The 22,026-nt window shown below is 40.0% G+C and overlaps 1 protein-coding gene across 3 annotated transcripts in view; it reads right to left on the bottom strand.

Moving 5' to 3' along the window:
* The window catches only part of Ttc21b (tetratricopeptide repeat domain 21B), a 60,061-nt gene that overhangs the window by 5,664 nt on the left and 32,371 nt on the right, over positions 1-22,026 (bottom strand). The window contains exons 19-27 of one of the 3 annotated variants that reach the window (XM_075984997.1): positions 21,465-21,571; positions 19,938-20,126; positions 18,656-18,766; positions 17,389-17,470; positions 13,473-13,623; positions 13,106-13,267; positions 8,377-8,572; positions 3,337-3,561; positions 281-401 (exon numbers count right to left, since the gene is read on the bottom strand). In XM_075984997.1, the coding sequence (XP_075841112.1) occupies positions 281-401; positions 3,337-3,561; positions 8,377-8,572; positions 13,106-13,267; positions 13,473-13,623; positions 17,389-17,470; positions 18,656-18,766; positions 19,938-20,126; positions 21,465-21,571 (1,344 nt within the window). The remainder of the gene's footprint in view (positions 1-280; positions 402-3,336; positions 3,562-8,376; positions 8,573-13,105; positions 13,268-13,472; positions 13,624-17,388; positions 17,471-18,655; positions 18,767-19,937; positions 20,127-21,464; positions 21,572-22,026) is intronic. The other 2 variants (XM_075984999.1, XM_075984998.1) reach the window with 2 other exon arrangements.

Raw genomic sequence — 22,026 nt, 5'->3', positions numbered from 1 at the left:
ACGCGATACTTTTTGTCTATAACGTTACCTTTCTGCAAACAGGAGAGTGAAGGGAGAGAGGAAAAGGCAGAATCAGTGTAGATGAAAGTTGACTGAAGACAAGCTGGAACTTCAGGAAATCATACTTAACTACATACAGGCAATAACTTCTGAATACGAAACACTGACAATGGAAGTTGGTTTTTAACACATACATTGTTCTAAAGACGCATTTCAGAGAAGATTTAGAGATGATATGCCATTTCTTGTGAACACCCTGGTCCCATTGTGCGGAACTTACCCACGGCTGGATTTGTCTGGTTGGTGTGTTTCCATGCCATTTCATAGTTGAAGGCTGCGTCTGTATATGCTTGCTCTTTCTCCATAATGTAGCCCATATATTCATAAGCTTTGCAACAAGACTGAGGGGAAACGGAAAGCATGAACAGATCAAGCTTTGTACCAATCAAATTTCATGGGATGTGTATGACATGCACACCAGACACACGAACCCATCTAAATGGTGGCTCAAGGAATGGCTTTCAAACTTGACTCTGACACCAAGAGCCAGCACAAACTTTTCAGGAGCAGAGTTTGTTGTATAGAAACACATACCATGGTGTGCATGTTTTACTCGTATACAGACACCCAGATTATTGTGAATAATTTAAACACACATATAGACTTAATATGCATATATAACTTTCCTTCAAAAATTAACCACTGACTCGGCTCCTGCCCCACATGACCAAGCAAATCATCCTCAGATGCTATGTAATTTTAGACATATAAATGCTGGGATGCTTCTCTAAAGAAGGCTTCCTAAATACCACCAAATTCATGGCACACAGTGTACCAGCTTCCAAATCACCCATCTATTCAGACACTAGTCATATTTCAAATTGTCATGCCACAGATAGTGAGTGGTTTGAAATAGTTCAAGTCTGTTTTGATCTAGAGAATTTCTCTTCTGTCTCTCTTATCTTAACCAAAAGTAGTACAGTCTTTACAGGAGCATTTATTCCCACACAGCTTTAGCTGACTGCATCTTTGTGGTATTTCTATAATATAGTCCAATAACATTGATAGTTCCTGCTTTTTGCAGTGATTCTCAAACTTCCTGATATTGACCCTTTAATACTGTTCCTCGTGCTGGGTGACCTCCAACTCTACTTCCTAACTGTAATCTTGCTACTGAGATGAATTATAATGTAAACATCTGATATGCAGCATATCTGATATGTGACCCCTTAAGGGTCACAACCCGCAGGTTGAGAAATGCTGTTTTAGGGGCTCAGTCTGAATATTTCCTTTATATCCTAACAATTTATTGTAACATTTTTCCTTATTCTAAGACATTTCATCAGTATTTTCATTAAAGCCACTTCTCATTAAAACACAGACAAAATGAACATCCGGGAAAGTCCTTTTTACTTAGATGCTCAGCCCAGATCAGTCTTAATGTTTTGATATTACTTTTTTTCATTTCATTTGATTGAAAATACAGTGTACATTTGCATTTAACTTAATTATTGTGTATTCTGTCTCATCCCAGAGTTGTCTTTGCCACAGACATTTTGTTCTTCCATAATAAAGCCCAAGGTGTTTGCTTTTCTCCCTTTTTGTAATATTCTGTCCATTCATAAAATAGTGATACTTATCATTGCCTATTACTTGGAAAAAAATCTTTACATCAATTTGTTTTACCAAAGAATTGACTACTTAACAGTGCAGTTTACAGAAAACCCAGGACAAGGGCTGAATTCTTCCCAATCGTCTGACAAAGAATTCAGTTTATTAGCACGCTGCAGTGTTGACTAATTCTATTTTCTGTTCGTAATTTTAAGGAGTATTGGTTTAATACGTAATTTTAAGCATATTGGATGTGCTTTAATCTGATGCAGTTCTCATTCCCTTTGGTACTTGGTGTCCCAACTCTGGCTGCCGGACTGTCTTCAGGGTGGCTCCCGAGTGCCTGGCATGACTCTCACTGTCTTTGAAAGCTTCCTTGCCATCTGCTATGGCAAGATGCTCTAGTGTTGTCTTATTATTTCTTGGTCCAATTATCAGTGATTTTCATTTTAAAATTACATAATTCAAGGTCCCTAAGCCTCATGCTTTCAAATAGACAAGCCAAACCAACATGGCTGAATAAAGGCTCTAAAGGAGCAACCAAGTTTCATCATATAAGGTGTTGTGTCTGCTCAGTGTTGACAAAGCTGAGATGTATCTGTGACAGAGTTTTAAATCATATTCAATGTTGCCTAACATCAGACTAGGCATACAGCATTCAACTGTGCAGTAATTTAGATTTTAAAACTTATTAATGAATATTTTGTTTTCAAGGCCAATTTAAGTTAAATTTGATGAAACTGGTCATTTAAAGAAGCCTACCAACTGATAAATGACTAATGCATTGTAGTTTTTAATTTTTGTTTTTTGTTTTTGGATTTTTCGAGACAGGGTTTCTCCATAGCTTTTTGGTTCCTGTCTTGGAACTAGCTCTTGTAGACCAGGCTAGCCTCGAACTCCCAGAGATCCGCCTGCCTCTGCCTCCCGAGTGCTGGGATTAAAGGCGTGCGCCACCACCGCCCGGCTAGTTTTTAATTTTTAAGACATTATCTTAACACTATTATACTCCTCCTCAGAAAGTAAATGATCCATTTTATAATCTAATTTGCTTAACGAGAATAAAAAAGATTTACTGTGATTAACATTTTTAGCTAATTTGTATGAATTTGTGAATATAAACAGCCTCAACTTTCTAAGTCAAATATAATTACTTCTCAGTGAATACTAATTCATATCTGAACTTAAATATGTCGATGGTAAGATATTTTCTTTATGTGTATAAACAACAGAATGTAAATAAAAGGGTTTACATTGTACAGACTTAAAGATTTTCCATTTTATATCTAAAGATAAGAACTTTTATTAAATTAAATTGGAAGCCTCCATCTCTGTTATGCATAGGGGGTTCTAATACTATGGAAATGACATGCAGCTGCAATAACTTAATCAAAACCACTTCTTAAAGGGAGGGACAGACGGCCACAATGAATACTCCGCGATTTTCATTAGCTCTGGGATGAGATGGGTAATCACAGCGAATGCTTGACATTCCAAAAGCACTTCCTGTAAGTAGGGCACCCTCAGCTGAAACTTGAAGCTGCATAAATCTATCTTCCCGTTACCTTTAAGAGGACACAGCTTCTTTATCACTTATCACATTCATTTCCTGATTACAGTAAGAACATTTAAAATTCAAGACACCCTGGGGAAACATCAGGAATTGAGCCACTGCTCTACAGCGGACGCTTACAGAACACAGCTGACCATTGTCTCTCAGTCACCTACACGGTTATGGCACAGGCACCGCTTTAGTAATTCTTCTGCCATGTCATATTTCGCTGACTGAATGTAAATATCAGCAAGCAGCAGCCAGCTCTTCTCCAGGTCCTCGGCTTCAATAGGATTCCAAGTCATTTTTGCAATCCGCTTCAGCTGGTTTCTGGCTTTTGGAGTTTGTTTTAAGATCATATACGCTGTTGCCATTCCCAAGAGAGCAGGGATATGGTCCTTCTGTAAGAAAACTGAACTTTAGTTCACAAGAAGCACCACCCGGGAAGCAGCAAACACCTGCTAGGAACTCACCTGTGCCTCTGTCTGGCTGTGTGCAGTTAAGTGACTGTCACTCTTTCACACAGCAAGGGATCCCCAGGAATCCACTGTGAGGAAATCAATAAAGCTGTGGCCCAGATGGATTCACAAACTATGCAGATGCTGAAGCGCAGTCCCAGCGACCTGTGCAGCTTCATCTCTAACGGGACTGCCTGCCTGATGTAGTTTTGTACAGAAACAGAAAGACTGAAACCTGACTTCACCGTAATGCTTCCCAAGCAGCTTTTCTTTCAGAGTTAAAGTTTTGCCTCCTTGGTTCTTTTCACCTGTCAAACAGGAGTAACACTTTCCCATCGAAATGACGGACCTTACTGCTATTTTCCCGCTTTTATTGACAAAAAAAAAAATCTTTTCCCAGTGAAGTTTAGCTAAAGAAATGCCAAAAATAGGTGTGCCCCAAACTGTTTGCACAGTCCATGGAATACTCATGGTTTAAAGCAGACTTCTAGTTGAAGAGCCTGCACTCACTTGATAGGGTCTATAAAGCACAAGATTCCTTTAGATAAGGGTAAAGCCCCAAAATGTCAGACTTCTGTAATGCCAAGAGGCACACAAATGGGAACAAGGACGTAAGCAACAGTGTGCAAATCCCCGACTAAGCTCAGAAGAGGAATCACAATACTTTCAGGAAGAGGGTCTCAGTTTAAAGCTCGGAGAGCAGAAATGTGACAGAGGAGAGGGCAAGGCTGTCTGTAAGGCTGCATTCGGACAACTAATGGCAAACATCCAAAAAGGAGCATGGAGCGATCATCTGATTATGCCCAAGACTTTCTTGGCTCTAATGTTCTTTTTTATTTAGTTTTGTTTATTTATTTTCTGTTTTTTGAGACAGGGTCTTTCTCCATACCCCTGGCTGTCTTGAAAATCACTATGCAGACCAGGCTGGCCTCTAACTCACAGAGATTCACCTGCCTCTGCCTCCCTAGAGCTGGGATTAAAGATGTATGTTGACACACCCAGATTCTAATTTCATTTTGAAAATGAAGTTTGTTCACTCAGATAAGAAGGCAAGGCAAAAGAGTTTCATTTGGTACCAAATCCAATCAAATGGAAGTAGTTTTTGCAGAGACTGTTACAAATTATGAAACTGTGTCCTATTTATCTCAGGTGGACAGAGGATGGCAGTTAACAGTGGCTGGCCATGCATTTGTCAACTGGTCCTACAAGGACCTAAGAAGAGACTAGTCCTGCATCTCTTCACATGAGCAAAAATGTCCATGCCATACAGATTTAAAGTCTTTAATTTTACAGTCTTGAGTCTGATTAGATTAGATCAGCTTTTTCTTCCTTCATTGCTTGGTCACTGCTATGTGAACAGTCTCTCTCCCTTTCTCCCCCACCCCACCCCCGTCTCTGTGTGTGTGTGTCCCTGTTTGTGCACATGTTTGTGAATGTGTGTCAAGACCAAGGTATCTTTCTCAGTCACTTTCCAAATATTCTTTTCTGAGTCAGGGTCACAAACTAGACATGAAGTTCAATGATTTGGTTAAGGCTGTGTAGTCAATAACTCCAGAGATCCCAGCCCCCCAAGTGCTGGGACTATAGAAGGGTACTTCTACTTCTGACTGATATTGGGTACTGGGGAGTCTGAGCCCAGGCTTGATTGACAACATTTTACCAACACAGCCATCTCCCAATCTCCATAGCTAAGAGTTTCTGAAACTGAAAACAGAGTTCGAATCTCAGCAGTAGACCATCGGGCCTTCTTCTAACCTTAGACGTGGACTCAGCACTTTCCAGGTACATACAGCTTCTGAAGCACAATTCCTTTACTCTCAGCCACCGCAGAGGACAATACAGTGCCAACGTGATCTCTACACAGGGTTCAGGTGGGCCCACAAAAGCCAGCGGGCCAGTGCAGCATGGCCTCGTGCACCATGCCCCTTACCCATGACTTCCTGTCACGTTCCTCTGAGCGACACAGTGCTCTGAATTAGACATCGCGCTTCTCTGCCTTTGTTCGTACTTCCCTTCACTCAGAGGATACTTTGCCCACTTCTCTCTGTAAAAATGCAAATTTCCCAAGACCTTGAACCACAGCTGTTTCTAGAATCCCAGCTTCTATACAAGAGTCTCTGACTCTCCTTATATTCTTTTCCATTTGCAGCTACAAGGGAGATTAGAATGCATTTTCTGGATTCAGATAACCATTATATTCAGTATGCTTCTCTCATTTTTTTCTGAAGATTATGAAAATCTGAAAAGAAGAATACGCTATTTATTCCTGTGATTCACACTCTGCTGAATCCCGAATGGCTGCTTAATGAATATTCATTGTAATGAATACACTGCCTATGAGTTACATGAAAAAAATGCAATGCAAACACCGTGTTTCTGAATTTTAGTTCCCCCATTACCATCTCTTAGCTGATCCAGTTAGTAAACAGATTTGCAGGTATTACCCGAGTTACACAGACAGGCAGGCTAAAAACAATGCCGTCTCATCTCCACAGAAAACCCTGCTTAGTCTCTCGATGAGAGAGCTTCAAGGCTAGTCACTGCACCTGGCTTTTATTTCTCTTAAGCTTTACAGGAGAATGATGGATTTACTCAGTAAAAACTCATGACTATGTGATAGACTACCCCTCACAGCAGTTGGTGGCTGGGACACCTAACTGCAATTTGTAAAATTCTTTTAGATTTGCATGAACATTCCAGTGCCCATTTTTTCAGTAGCTGACATTTCATCTGTTACAGAATGCCAATTTGGGTAGGCCTATTCTTTTCTTAGTTTTAAAAAACAAAACCATATCACAGAAACAATGTATTGATGGAATATATATTATTTTATTTATAAACTATATTTATAAATATATTTTATTTTTTATAAAAATATATAAGATGACACAGTGAATTACTGTTGACCTTGAAGTCAGACTGCTCATCTTTAAAATGGGAACAATAACCATGACAGCCTCCCTTCCAAGAGTCATGGTCTGAAAATTAAGCTGTATTTTAGTCTTATAAATTTTATATAATATATGAATATTATATCCTTATTATGACCTGACCCATAATATAGAAATTAACTAAAGAACCCTTGTTATTTTGCCTTCATTACTGCCTTATGTTTACAAAGAATGACTCTCTCTTATTAAGTGAAATGTTTAACATCATATTACATAAGTTTTTTGAACTATTTTTATTTTTGTAATTTTTTTATAATGAGAAAATCTATACAAATCAGCATATTTCTAGATCTGAAAAACTCACTATTTTACGTAACAGACTTAGATCATCATTCTAAACTAATAGTGACTATCAGCACTTCATTTAAGGAGTGTTCACAAACGTCTTTTCCTGCGTTTTGAGCCAAACCTGACATGAACAATATCACACTGTCACTCAAAGAAGGAAATTGAAGCAATCCTGAAAGTTATATTTGGTCGTCTGAATAAAAATGGCCGCCACAGGCTCATAGGGAGCGGCACGATTAGAAGGTGTGGCCTTGCTGGAGTAGCGTGGCTTTGTTGGAGGAAGTGTCACTTGGGGGTGGGTTTTGAGGTTTCAGATGCTGAAGCCAGGGCTGGTGTCTCACTTTTTTTCCTGCTACCTGCAGATTCAGATCCAGAACTTCCAGCTACCTCTCCAGCACCATGTCTGCCTGCATGCTGCCCTGTTTTCTGCCATGATGAAAACAGACTAAACCTCTGAAACTGTAAGCCAGCCCCAACTAAATGTTTTCCTTATTAATAGTTGCCATCATGGTGTCTCTTCACAGCAACAGAAACTCTAACTAAGACAGCTTATCTGCCTTTGTCCCCTCTTCCATCCTTCAGGGCATGTGGCAATACTTTTGAGAACATCATCTTAGTGTTTACAGAAGGGCCCTGCTCTGCTCTCTGTGGTGCTGATACTGAGGCGGGTTTGTTGTTTTGTCTTATGGTGGTTTACAGTGATAATGAAGCTGTCATCTAAAGCAAGTCTGCACGAATCTATGACATTTTATTCTCAGAATCCTGGAAACTGGGCAGTGGGACCACAGTAAGAGAATTTTGGTAGCCTCCAAAGCCAAACCCAATAAGAAAAACTTTTGATATCCTCTGAGAGGCACATAATCGTGAGTTTTCGGGGGTCTAGGGCATTGTTCGGTGGATGAGAAAGAGGTCAGTGATGACAGTTAGAAACAGTTATTGCTAACTGTGACTGTTCCTTCCTTAGCAGTACTGTGTACGGGAAGGGAAGGTCTGATCAAACACTAGTGACAGGGACGAGATTTGAGAAAGACAGGAAAAGAAAAAGGAAATAACAGTAAGAAATATTCCAGGAGATTATTTCATTGTTGCTAGAGGAAAATCATTATTTGTATAACTGAATTACATGTTGTCAGTGCTGATTCCACTTAGCTCTTCAGCTGGAGAAACTCCAAGTACACCTGAGTGAGAAGGTGGACCAGCTGGGCAGCATTCGTTTTACTTAGTAACATACACTCAGCCACAGCTACAGCATGAAAAACCTCCAGAACACAAGGTTCTTCTCTTTAGAATTACCTCGTGCTCTTGTGAAGAATTTCCTTTCTGTAGAATTAATTCCATGTTCCCTCAGAGACTAGCACACCAAAATGGATGGAACATTATGTAAGGTTACATAAAAATATCTATCTACTTTTTATTAAGCACCAGTTATTAGGTCATGTTCAGAAAATAATCAGCTACCCAAACAGCACTTTGTCTTATCAAGAGGAGGCCGACAAAGCCACAAAGGGAAGCCACTCACCTCAGCGGCTGCGATTTCAGTGAAGGTGTTCAGTGCCTGCTCCACACTGGACTTCTGCTTGGTGGCCATTAAGCAGCAGTTTTCCATGACGCGGAGCTGCAGGCGGCCCTGGACGGTCTGAGGCTTTAGTTCTTTCAGGAGCTTTTCTGCCGTCCGCACTGCTAACTGCACAGATTCCTGCTTCTCAGTCGAACTACTGTGGACATGAAGAATAAACCATTATACTCATGGCACAAAATGGACTAATATTAGAACTCAGGGCACTGGCTCCTCTTTATCATTCGTATAAAGAATTCTTGGTAAAGACCATACATTCATTCTCTTCTAATACCAAGAGATGAAGTATAAATTAATTTTAACCAAAATTACTATTTCCTCAGTGAGATACCATTAAACCCTGAATCACTCTAGAATAAAAACTAGACAATATCTATACATGGCAAACATGTTCATTTTAGCTAATATATAATTATAATAAACATAGAACCTTTCTAGGCTAATATAGCTGAGGTCCTGGATTCAGTCCCTAGCTCCACAAAAAAGAAGAAAAAATTCTAATTAGAATCATAATACTGTCCAGTGCTGTTCTAACACTCTGTATACTCAAAAGGAACAAGGCAAGAGAAAAGGGAGGAAATGGTTCTATTACTGTATGATTTCCTTCAGTACATGTTCAGTCAGTGCATGTTCAGTCAGTACATGATCAGTCAGTGTATGATCAGTCAGCGCATGATCAGTCAGTGTATGTTCAGTCAGTGCATGTTCAGTCAGTGCATGTTCAGTCAGTGTATGTTCAGTCAGTGCATGTTCAGTCAGTGCATGTTCAGTCAGCGCATGTTCAGTCAGTGTATGATCAGTCAGCGCATGATCAGTCAGTGCATGTTCAGTCAGTGCATGTTCAGTCAGTGTATGTTCAGTCAGTGTATGATCAGGCAGTGCATGTTCAGTCAGCGCATGATCAGTCAGTGCATGTTCAGTCAGCGCATGATCAGTCAGTGCATGTTCAGTCAGTGTATGTTCAGTCAGTGTATGTTCAGTCAGTGCATGTTCAGTCAGTGCATGTTCAGTCAGTGCATGTTCAGTCAGCGCATGATCAGTCAGTGTATGATCAGGCAGTGCATGTTCAGTCAGTGCATGTTCAGTCAGTGCATGTTCAGTCAGTGTATGTTCAGTCAGTGCATGTTCAGTCAGTGCATGTTCAGTCAGTGCATGTTCAGTCAGTGCATGTTCAGTCAGTGCATGTTCAGTCAGTGCATGTTCAGTCAGTGCATGTTCAGTCAGTGCATGTTCAGTCAGTGCATGTTCAGTCAGTGCATGTTCAGTCAGTGCATGTTCAGTCAGCGCATGATCAGTCAGTGTATGATCAGTCAGTACATGTTCAGTCAGTGCATGTTCAGTCAGTGCATGTTCAGTCAGTGCATGTTCAGTCAGCGCATGTTCAGTCAGTGTATGATCAGTCAGCGCATGATCAGTCAGTGTATGTTCAGTCAGTGCATGATCAGTCAGTGCATGTTCAGTCAGTGTATGATCAGTCAGTACATGTTCAGTCAGTGTATGTTCAGTCAGTGCATGTTCAGTCAGCGCATGATCAGTCAGTGTATGTTCAGTCAGTGCATGTTCAGTCAGCGCATGATCAGTCAGTGCATGTTCAGTCAGTGTATGATCAGTCAGTACATGTTCAGTCAGTGTATGTTCAGTCAGTGCATGTTCAGTCAGTGCATGTTCAGTCAGCGCATGATCAGTCAGTGTATGATCAGGCAGTGCATGTTCAGTCAGTGCATGTTCAGTCAGTGCATGTTCAGTCAGTGCATGTTCAGTCAGTGCATGTTCAGTCAGCGCATGATCAGTCAGTGTATGATCAGGCAGTGCATGTTCAGTCAGTGCATGTTCAGTCAGTGCATGTTCAGTCAGTGCATGTTCAGTCAGCGCATGATCAGTCAGTGTATGTTCAGTCAGCGCATGATCAGTCAGCGCATGATCAGTCAGTGTATGTTCAGTCAGTGTATGATCAGTCAGTGCATGTTCAGTCAGCGCATGATCAGTCAGTGTATGTTCAGTCAGTGTATGATCAGTCAGTGCATGTTCAGTCAGTGTATGTTCAGTCAGTGTATGTTCAGTCAGTGCATGTTCAGTCAGTGTATGATCAGTCAGTGCATGATCAGTCAGTGTATGTTCAGTCAGTGTATGATCAGTCAGTGCATGTTCAGTCAGTGTATGATCAGTCAGTGCATGTTCAGTCAGTGCATGTTCAGTCAGTGTATGATCAGTCAGTGCATGTTCAGTCAGTACATGTTCAGTCAGTGTATGTTCAGTCAGTGCATGTTCAGTCAGGGCATGTTCAGTTAGTACATGTTCCTTCAGGACATGTTTAGTCAGTACAGGCTGAATGCATCTTTTATTTGGGGAAATTGAGACTCAGAAAGTAGAACAATTTCTCAGAGATCACAAATGGTAAAACTTTTGCTATGTTAATCAAACATAAAAAAATCTTTTTTTCACTTTGTTACCTATCAGACATTTGGAAAGGAAATTTTAGGTGACACAAAAAAAGCATATTTCAGGCATAGTAACAATTCAAATGCTTTATCACACACACACACACACACACACACACACACACTAAAACCACTTACCTTTTCTTACCCTTGTAGCTTTAAAGAACTATTTCTTTTAGTGTGTGTGTGTGCGTGCACATGCATATAAGTACAGGCCAGAGGCAACAGAGGCCCCATGGAGTTGGAGTTACAGGCTGTTGTGAGCCAACCAACATGAAGACCCAAACTCAGGTCCTCTGGAAGAGCAGAGCAGTATGTGCTCTTCACTACTGGGTCATCTCTCTGGCACAGGCCCTAGTGACTTTAATATTACTGAAAATATCTCTTGACATCTTCTCTGCAGTTCCTATGCTCTGGCTTCCATAACTGTTGGATTTGGTTTTTATTTTTAACCTTGAGACTGCTAGCCTTAGCAAAGCCAAAATCTAGTCTGTTTCCTGTGGCTACAGATAACAACTTGCAAAAGAATCCTTAACATAGATCTGACCCTTGAGACATCCTTCACGTTGGTATGTGTACTAGCAACTCCTGAGTTCCAGTTTGCACTTTGAACTCTTCAGCTGAGGGTCTGCACTCAGGTACCCACAGGTCTCTCATAGTATATTTATTATCTTAAGTTTCCTAAAACAAACAGGTCATTTCTCTACTTTTAAGCTTCACTGGCCTCTCTAATCCAATCTGGAGATTTGTCCTTTCTTGTCCTAACCTTCCTCCTCTCCTCCTCGCACCCTCCCTTGGCAGCTACGCACTGTACGACTCTGGCCTTCCACAGCACTTAACGCCAGCTTCCTCTCAGATCACTATCTGTGGTGTGGGCAACTGAACGCTCTCCAATATGGTCTTGCATTAACAATGGATCACATGCCAATGAAAGGCAGCCACTGCCTGTTGCACACCCTTGATATCTTTAACTGTCCCTACACAGTTTGAGGGGATACCACCACGTTCAGCAGTAGTCCAGGGTGAAGACTGCAGAGCTGTGGGGTGGGCTAGCACTCAATTTGAGCCTTGTATCTTTCCTGCCTTAGATATGTGACTCTGAGCTTATTTCACAACGCTGTTTCAGGAAACCAGTGTGATAATGCACATAAAGAACAAAGCACAGGGATAGCATATGGTACCATGTATTACATAGGTACTATTACTTTTTTCTTTGTTTTGGTTTTCAGTGTGTGTATGGTATGCACATATGAATGTGTACACGATGCATGTGTTCATGTGGACGCCTGAGGCTGATACCAGGAACATCAGGAATACTGTCCAATCACTCTCTACTATATTTATTAAGGTAGGTTGTCTCAACGGAAGCCAGAGTTTGCCTATACAACCAATCTAGTCAGCCAGCTTCCTCTGCAGATCCTCGGCCTCTGGCCGCTGAGTGACTGAATTACAAGCCAGCCACCAAGCCCACTGAACACTTAGAGGGGTCTGGGGCCTTGAACTCAAGTCTTCATACTTGTGTCGCAAATACTTTACTTACAGAGACAGCTCCCCAGGGCCAGTCATTACTATTACTACACGGACTGTGTTTATTATGGCTGTCAAATTCTGTCACTTTATTTTTGACAGAGGAGTTAGAGGAGTGCCTTTGTAATCCATCTATTATGATTTAGGAATGAAAAGCATTTCCTGCCTAATTGTTTTACCTTTTAATATTGGGATAAACACCATGACTAGGATAACTTATAAAATATACTGTTTAATTTGGCTAACTCAGAGTGCTAAGAGTCCATGAGGACATAGCAAAGGAAAGTTGAGAGCTCACATTTTGATTCACAAACACAAAGCAGAGACAGCACTGAGAATCTCCAAGTCTTTTGAAACATCAAAGCCCACTCTCAGTGACACACTTTCTCTAATAAGGCCACACCTCCCAATAATTCCCAAAAAGTTCTACCAACTGGGCACCAAATACTGAAATATATGAGCCCATGGGAGTCACACTCATTCAAACTACACACTGAGATGGAAAATCATTATTTTCATCCATCTGTCTGTCTGTCTGTCTGTCTGTCTATCTATCTATCTATCTATCTATCTATCTATCTATCTATCTATCTATCTCTTTTCCTCTGCATCATGCTAGAAGGTGGTTTTCTTTCGATTTCCTGTTTATTATCCCCAACAAATGCTTTAAAAACTTTACCAAAGGAAATGTGTCAATTGCTACTCACCCCAGATCTCCATCAAGGTTTTCAAATACTTCACCACCAATAGTTTCGTTATCTGGATTCAAGCAGATTTCTATCATATTATAAAGTGCATTTTGGCCCCAATCACTATCTTTTCGAGCTTTATTAAAATGTCGAAGGGCATCGTTTGGTTCTCCAGTATACCTAATCGTATGGTTGAAAAAAAAAAGCCAATTCAATCACTTATTACAAATTTTATACTAGATCACAATATGATTCATAAATAAATCTATTAAAACACTTTGAATTACAGATTTATTTATAAATATGAAGAAAAGCTGTTTCTACTTTCTGTACAATGAAGGGAGAAAATCATTATGATGCAGGATTTATCTGCCAATAAATTTACCAAAAATGTAATCCTTTACAGTACTGAAATCCTGGCTCCAATTTTGTTCTGGAGTTGTATTTCTCGGCCATTGAAAAAAATCTTGGAACATCTTCAAGTTTCCCACATCTTCTCAGGAGATCAATCAAACGAGACAAAGTCATAAAATTATCTAGAAACAAGCAATGTTGCAGATATAGATAACATGTTAAGACATTTGTTCTGATCGCTATGATTCTACTTTATTAATGTACAATTTACTTCAAATGAAACACCATGCAATCATCAAATGACAGCTTTATGTGCTATAGTTTCCTAATGAGATGTATAGCCTTGATCCTCTATCAAATGATACCTGTTCTCCTGGCCTGGCTACTGTGGAAGAAGGCGTAACACAGGCATGTCTAGAAAAGCGTTTGTTTTGATGCTACTTTTCGATTTTTCTGGAGTCAAACCTCCTAGAGAAAGTCTTTATCTAGGTCATCTGAAATCTAAAATTCAGGAAGATGGGTTGACAACTGTCTCTGAGACTATTTCCTGCTTGCAGGTGGAGGTGGTAACAGAAGTGCGTCCTGGTGATTAAGGTGGGCAACCACAGTTTTATTCCAGAATTTATTTAACGGGTGAAATGTTGAAGATTAGACTCAGTGGACCAAACTGCAGCCTTACCATAGTAGTCGCAGGATTTTAATCTGAGTTTACCTTTTTCTAGAGGAATAATTAATTTTGTTCTCTGGTTTCAGTGCAACTTTCTATTAAGTTCCTCCCAGCTTTCCCTTAGCAGTAATGTATTAGGATTTGAGGATCATTTTGATCAAGATTTCTGAACACCAGAAGAGGAAAAAATACACAAAATTGTGTGTGAAATAGAAAAAAAATGACTCAACTCATGACACAGAGATGAGGAAAGTCATATTTGCATGACCAATGGTAAATCATTTGTAAATAAAATTTGGCTTATTCCCAGCACTCGGGAGGCAGAGGCAGTTGGGTCTCTCTGAGTTTGAGGCCAGTCTGGTCTACAGAGTGAGTTTCAGGACAGCCAGAGTTGCACAGAGAAACCCTGTCTCAGAAAAAAAAATTAGCTGACACTTAGGGTTTTGATTTTGATTCAATATTAAATAATAAATATTTTCCAGTTGTCACTGAGTCAATTGTCAATGCTATGATTTTAACAGCTGCCTGACAGTACATTATATTAGTAGGTGATTTCTCTGGGAGTTTATTTTTAGGTTGTAGGGCTCCTCTGTTTCAATTACCATAGGGCTCATTAGGACTTTATTAAACCTCTTACTACGAGGACTTTCTTAGGGTGAATTCACAGGACTAAAGCATCTACGTGAGCAAACAAACATAGCCTCAATTTTTAAAACAAATTATTCTTGATTTTAACCTTGAAAAATAAAAAGATGGTATTATATGATGTATCCATATTCTTAGGAGGCCATGTCTGGAGCACTGAATCAAATCTCAACCAGATGTTTGTGCACATTTTAGAGCAGTGCTGCTCACAACAGCCAGGAAGGGGGCACTACCCCTATCATTAAAGATGGCAGATAAATGTGATATAAGCACACACAAGACATTAGCTTCTGGAAAATGTAAGCAAACTCTTAATATAACAAGAGGGATGAACTCTGAAGACTAAGCTAAGTGAAATAAGCCAGACACATAGACAATGCTGCAGGTTATCATGTTAGCCATGTGGACTTGCTAAGAATCACAGAAGCAGACAGCAAAATGGAGATTGTCAGCAGAGGAAAGAGACAGAGGAGAACTGGGCCCAAAGTCACAGTTTGGCAAGATCAGACAAGCTGGGGTGGTTAACCATGGCTTCACTACAGTGTCAGCATACATACATACAGTCACTGAACTGTATGCTTCAAAATGGTTGGGATGGGGCTGGAGAGATGGCTCAGCAGTTATGAGCACTGGATGCTCTTCCAGAGGTCCTGAGTTCAATTCCCAGCACTCACATGGTGGCTCAAACTATCTATAGTGGGACCTGATGCCCTCTTCTGGTATAAATTGTATGTGCAGATACAACACTCATACATAAAGTAAATAAATCTTTAACAAAGAAAAAAATGGGTAAGATGGTAAATTTTATGTTGCACAATTTGTCAAAATAAAAAAATTAAGAAAAGAACTTCGGAAGATTTGCATTTATTGCATTTATTCAGTTACACAAGCAAATTCTTGGCCCTCTCCAAAACCTAATTTTGAGTGTATAGATTGTGTTTATCCTGCCTCGTGGTATCATTATAAAGAACAGAAAGTAAGGAAAGAAAATTCAAAACCAACCTTTTCTTTAGCAGTGTGAAGACAAGTAAATAAATTATCTCTACCTAAGGATGACTAATTTTTTCTTAAAGTGAATATAATATCATCCTTCAGAACACTGCAGAAATGAAATCAAATGAAGGTATGGAAGAGATTTGTAAGCTTCCAATATGATTAGCCACACTTACCAGTCTTTGTACAATAGGATGCGTAGTCCATCAGAAAGCCAACGAGGCTAAAAGTAGAATTCAACTAAGCAAGGACTAAAAGTTAGACTACCTGGCTGAACTTCTTGTGTGCTATTGCTAATATGCATGAGACATATTTTGCAACTATGTGCTTTCAACACTGGGAATCCAGTTTCTTGAAAAATTCTCTCCTTCTAGTATTGCTGAAATGTATTCATCATTAGCTCAAGGAATAAGGACCACAGAAGGACTAAACTACATTGTGTTATCTTTTCATTAGCATTGGCATTTGAGAGAATGAAACATTTCTTCTTAAAAACGGCAGTATCTGATGAGGTGAAAACTGTGCACATAAGAGAGAGGGAGGGATGCGAGTGGCAGGGAGAGGGACAGAAGGGTTAATGGAAATGAACATGGTGGACTCAGTACACACATCCAGGAAAATGCCATGTTGGGTTCAGCATGCCATCACCCTTGCATTTTACATGGGTTTTTACAGATCCGCAGCATCTCCCCATCCCCTACTTTTTTGTCTTTTTTTTTCTTCGAAAAAAACCTATTTCTTCATAATGTCAATGTAAGGACATTGTAATCCAGCAATACTAAAAGACATGAACGCAACTTTGCACAATTACTATACACTTGTAAAAAAGAAGGGCCATGTTTATTTATAAATATTCTGAAGCAGCCAGTCTACCAACTCAGTAACTATCAGCTGTCTGCAACAAATGCTGGTGTTGAGGAACAGAAACCTAGAAGAGAGAACACCCATGAAACACAAGAGGAGTTCTCTAAAGCTTGTCAAAGAAACACCAGTGTGTGAGGGCAATATGGCCAAGAACAGCTAAACCCACTCAAGAGGAAGCCAAGCCTGTGTTTTAAAGAGATAAGATTGGGTAATTCCTTCATAGCAATATGAAATGGCAACAGCTTCAGGAAGAACGAAAACAACCTGTGGGAGATTAGAAGAAAGGGCAGGAAAGCCATGATGGAGGCCTACAGGAAATAAAGGTGGGCTTGGGCAAAGTGAGCAGAGAGAATATGGAGCAGCTCATGTATGAGCACTGTCGTTGCAGTGTGGGCGACTGGGAATGAAATACCCTTTCGACTCCTTGCATGTTCTCACTTAGGTGAGGGGAAGAAAAGTGGTAGGAGTGCCAGAAATTTGAGGAGACAAAAGAAAACGTGAAAAACAGTTGGAATGGTGAAGTCACTCGAGCAAAACAGGGGTACTACACGGCAGGCCAGCCAGGTGAGGCTCACAATTACAGACACCAAACAGACAGTGGGCCTTTTCCTGATGCCCATCTGAGCTACTCAGCCCCAAGTGTGGAATTAGCAGAGTCAGATTCAAGCAACTTCTCCTTCCCTAACAGTTGATAAGCTAAAAAGGAAAACAAACAAACAAAACCTAAGCAGACAGTGGGCTGACTATGTTTGAAGGAAAACTGTTGGCGTGCATTTACCTGGCTTGCGCTCTAAAAGCTGCTGCAGGTGGAACACTGCTTGTTCATAGTCCTGTTTTCTGAACATGAGGTCAGCCATCAACTGCAAAGATAAGCTGGTTCTAAAAACAGTCCACATCTTTTTACAAAGTTTATTCTTTTAAAGAAGATTTATCCCTATAAAATATTTATGAAAAATACAAGGACAAGAATTTGCAAAAAGCTAATCAAGCATGCAAACCAGATTGCTCTGTTCACAAATTTTTATTTTGAAGGGAAAAAAACCCCAAATGTTTCACATGGTGACATAAAAATCAATTTGAAGGGACAGAGAGATGGAGTTTAAGAGCATGCACTCACTGCTCTTCCGGAAGTCCCAAGTTCAATTCCCAGCACCCACGTGGGCAGTTCATAACCACTTCTAGCTCCAGTTTCAGGGTGACCCAATGCCTCTGAACTCTGAGGGCACTGGACTGAAGTGCACACCCCCTATTATCCTTACACTATAAATAAAAATTATAAACATATATCTATAACACCAATTTGAAGTTTATTTAACATTCCACTGTGCTACTATAGAAACTTGCCTCACTACGATAAAGTGTCAATAATAAGATAAAAAACTTATGTTACATATATTTCAAGTGGAAAACATGCAAGACCTGTTGAGATTTTTCCATGTGTTTTAAAGCAGGATGAGTTATATTCTACATAGTTGTAATGAGCCTTATACAATGTCATACACATGAGATTTAAAAGTTGAAACAGCTTCGATCCAGGGAGAAAAGAAAAGAAGAACCGTGTAAAACAAGATAGTGATACATCGAGGTTTTGCTTTCTATCTATCTATCTATCTATCTATCTATCTATCTATCTATCTATCTATCCATCTATTATCTATCTATCTATGTATCTATCTATCATCTGTCTGTCTGTCTGTCTGTCTGTCGATTTACTGCTTCTGTGACTCCAGAGGTCTACTGGAATCTTACATTAACCCAGAATGTCAAATTCAGGGATTAACAGGTCTCGTGAAGGATGACCACAGAACTACACCCATCCAACATGCCCCTCAGAATCCCAAGGGAAAGCAGAGTGCAGTCTAATTTGCTGTCACCCCTGTAGCTGTGTGGCTAATGAATGATCTTCAGTATTTGTCGGGAGACACGCCCATGTTAGCCATAGGTTGTTCTTCCATAAGCAAAAATGAATAGCACCTCATATCTAGTAACAGTTCTATGGTAAATATGGACATTCCAACTGCTTGAGCAGAGAACTCCAGACTGACCATGGTGGCCGGTTCACTATCCTGGTCCCTCTGGAGAAGCAGTGCACAGTGCCGCAGGGAGGCATCAAGGTCTTCTTGGGCCAAGTATAATTGTGCCAGTTCCAACATTATCTAGGCAACAAAATCAAGACAGTCAGAAACTGGTTTCAAAATAAAATGAATGAAATGTCTCGATAAAATTAAACTTCACGTGTTTGAAACTCCTCACAATAAAAATGTCACGCACAAGTGACCCAGTAAACGATAGGTACATTCATCTCTACTCCAGGAAAAGACTGAAAAGCAGGTGATAACTCACTTCAAAGAGAGGGAGACCAAAGGCATTGCTGATCTTAAAGCTGGACACTGCATTTCAGTGCAGACTTCTCTGAAAGGACCACGGCAAAGCTCTTTAAACCTGCTGTCTCATTGTAAAGTGAGAAAGGATCAACTAACAGTGGCCACATAGGCTTCTGAATCAGAGCTTCTGTTCCTCCTCTCTTAGCCACCACTGGACAGGGTGCCTGCCTGGAATGCCTTACTGAAGACTATTCCAGCAGTGACAACACCGAGTCACTACGGTCACCTTCAGTCCCCGCACCAGGGAACAATCCATAGATGCTGAAGTGGACAGCATGCTTACCTAACTGAATCAAACTATATTGAGATAGCCGTGATTAAAAAGGAGCTTTAAACCGAGTATGAAAACATAGATGAATATTTAAAATAAAGCAATTGCAGATTTCATGTGTGTGTGGTGGTGTGTGCAGGGAGGCCTGAGTTCAACATCAGGTATACTTCCCTGTTACTTTCTGTTGCATGTTAGAGATGGCCTTTCACCGATCACCAATTCAGAGAGGCTGACTTTCTAGCAATCCCGTGATCCTTCTGCTCTGACTCACCAGTGGGGTTGAGATGTGTGCTGCTGTGCCCAGCTGTGTGGTGGGTGTAAGGTGTCAATCTGGGTCCTTATGCTTGTGTGGCAGGCACGTCACTGATTGTGCCAACTCTGCAGTCCCTCCAGGGTAAGGCATCACCAGGCTTTTTGTTTGATTTTCTACCACTGGGGACTGAGCCCAGAGCTTGGAACATGCTAGGGAAGCAATATACTGTGGAGCTCTACCCCAGTCCCATATGCGCTCTGAAAGCTTTCCAGAAACAGTATTGATTTTCTAAGACCTGTTTTTTGCTGTTTTTTATTGTCAAATGATCTTTATTAATAAGATTACGAGGCTTCTGCACCTAAGCACATTAGACGACACCTGGAATAAGAGGGACTTACAAGTTTTGTAATAGCACTGACCTTACTATCTGTTTCACAATGAACCAGGGCCTCTTTATAAAACGTAATTGCCTTTTCATAGTCTCGCTGAGCAGCGGAGTGTTTTGCAATCTCTGCACAAATTTCAGCTGCGAAGTGCTTCTGGGAGGGAACGGCATCTGGCTGCTCCATCTGAACGCGCTTCAGTATCCGAGTCTGCAGTTCGCGAGCCTAGAAAACAGTAAGCATTGAAAAAGGAGAAAGAATCAGGAAAGGGAAAGAAGCGCTTTTGGACAGGTCATATAGGAATGTAATTTTACAGTGTGATATAAATATAAATATGAGCACTGATGGTCTGTGAGCCTTATGAAGATCTCAAACATGCAGCGACTAGCAAATTAGCCAGCAGGCAGTATCTGCCCAACCAGAGTACTGCAATATTGAGTCTTTTTCTATGTTATAGGGATGAACACAGGAAAAAAAAATCACAAAAGGAAACAGTGACGGAACAATTAGGAAGATCACTAGATGCTATCAGTAAATAACTATAAATGCTAAATGTTTACTATATTAATGAAGTAAAATAATTGAAATATTGGTAGATTATAAGTAACAAGTACATTGCATGTTGACAGCTTATGAACTAATTAAATATTTTTGTAAAGAAAAATCCATACCATAACCCAATCAGGCTATTGAACTTAGCTTTTCTACTCTTGGGAATTAATGATTTATTCAGAAGGGATGGAAACAAAACACAGCAACTAGCTACCCATTGTAAAGAATTATCTCTGTTATAAGATAAAAAGCTAACATAGAAATGATAGCAACAGAATGAAAAGCCCTTGAAGTTGCCTAAATGTCTCCTGATGGGCAAATCACCTGTCAGTGTATAGAAACATATGCTAAGCACATGCATCTTAGAATGAGAGGTCTTCACCTGTGTAAGAATAGCAAGCAGATTGCAGATTGGAAAGATTTTTTTTTATCCATACTTCTGGCTCGGAGAACATTAATAAGCAGGAGAGAATGCCTATTGTTTAGTGCTTAACAAGCAGACTCAAACTCTGATTTATTGACATTTTTCATAAATATAAAGATTGATTAATATCTGAGAGTTACCTTAAGAAACCACATTAATAGACACAAAACAGGGCATATAACCATCTTGATAGAATAATGACTTTCACTTTCTTATTAAAAATTGTTAGTAAACAAGAAAGTGGAAAATGACTGAAAATCATTTAACTACTTTAGAAAATAACCAAAGAAATGCAAAACTTCTGCTTTGAAAATCACCAAGTACAGGAAAGATGAAAGTGAGTGGAGATACTCAGTACTGAGCTCACACACGAGTTGCGCCACTTTCCCGGGTTGTTGAGCTGTAGCAGAAATAAAATGGCGAAGCATCTTTGTCTGTTACAATTGCAGGGTCTTATGTGGACCCTTTTTTAGGCACTGAATCTTTATTTATTTATTTTTTTTGGCACATGCTCTGGAACTATCGGGTCAACAGGGAGAATTTTCAGCCCATCTCCCACCCTCGGCCCACAGTCACACACACTGTACCTGCTGTAATGCGGCAATTGCGTCGCTGGGTCTTTCCATTTTAGAGTAGACTTTTGCTAGAAGGACTTGGGACCGCCCATCCTCCATGAGAGCTGACAGTTCATTTACTAGGAATGGAATATAAAGGGGATGATATCATCTTTAATACCTGTCCATATTTCTCTACGTTAAAGAAACTGTTCTTAAAAAAGATTTTGGCAATAAATAACTTAAACTTTTATATAGTTAAAGTATAGCAAAACCTTAAAAAAATTTAGGATAGTAATTGGCTGGAAGACAATGTAGGAAACCAAACAGTAATTGGCGTTTGTTTTTAGACACTTATTAGCAGGTAATCTCATCAGTCACAACAAGATCGCAACTGTCATTTTATGTCTGTTGAAGCCATTAAAATAGAACAGTCTCTTCATGTGATTATGAAGGAAACTGCTTTTTTAATTTTTAATAAGTCACCATCATTAAGGGCCCAAAGGGTAATGCTAACAGGTTTGGTTTTTAATCTAGGCTCATCTCTATTACCCTGTAGAATAATATTACCTACTAGCATGCAAGGTAAAACTTC

The sequence above is a fragment of the Microtus pennsylvanicus genome, chromosome 9 (assembly GCF_037038515.1).
Source record: "Microtus pennsylvanicus isolate mMicPen1 chromosome 9, mMicPen1.hap1, whole genome shotgun sequence".
In the NCBI taxonomy this organism is placed as follows: Eukaryota; Metazoa; Chordata; class Mammalia; order Rodentia; family Cricetidae; genus Microtus; species Microtus pennsylvanicus.
The sequence above is the reverse complement of the archived record's forward strand: the minus strand, read 5'-3'. Positions and strand labels throughout refer to the sequence as shown.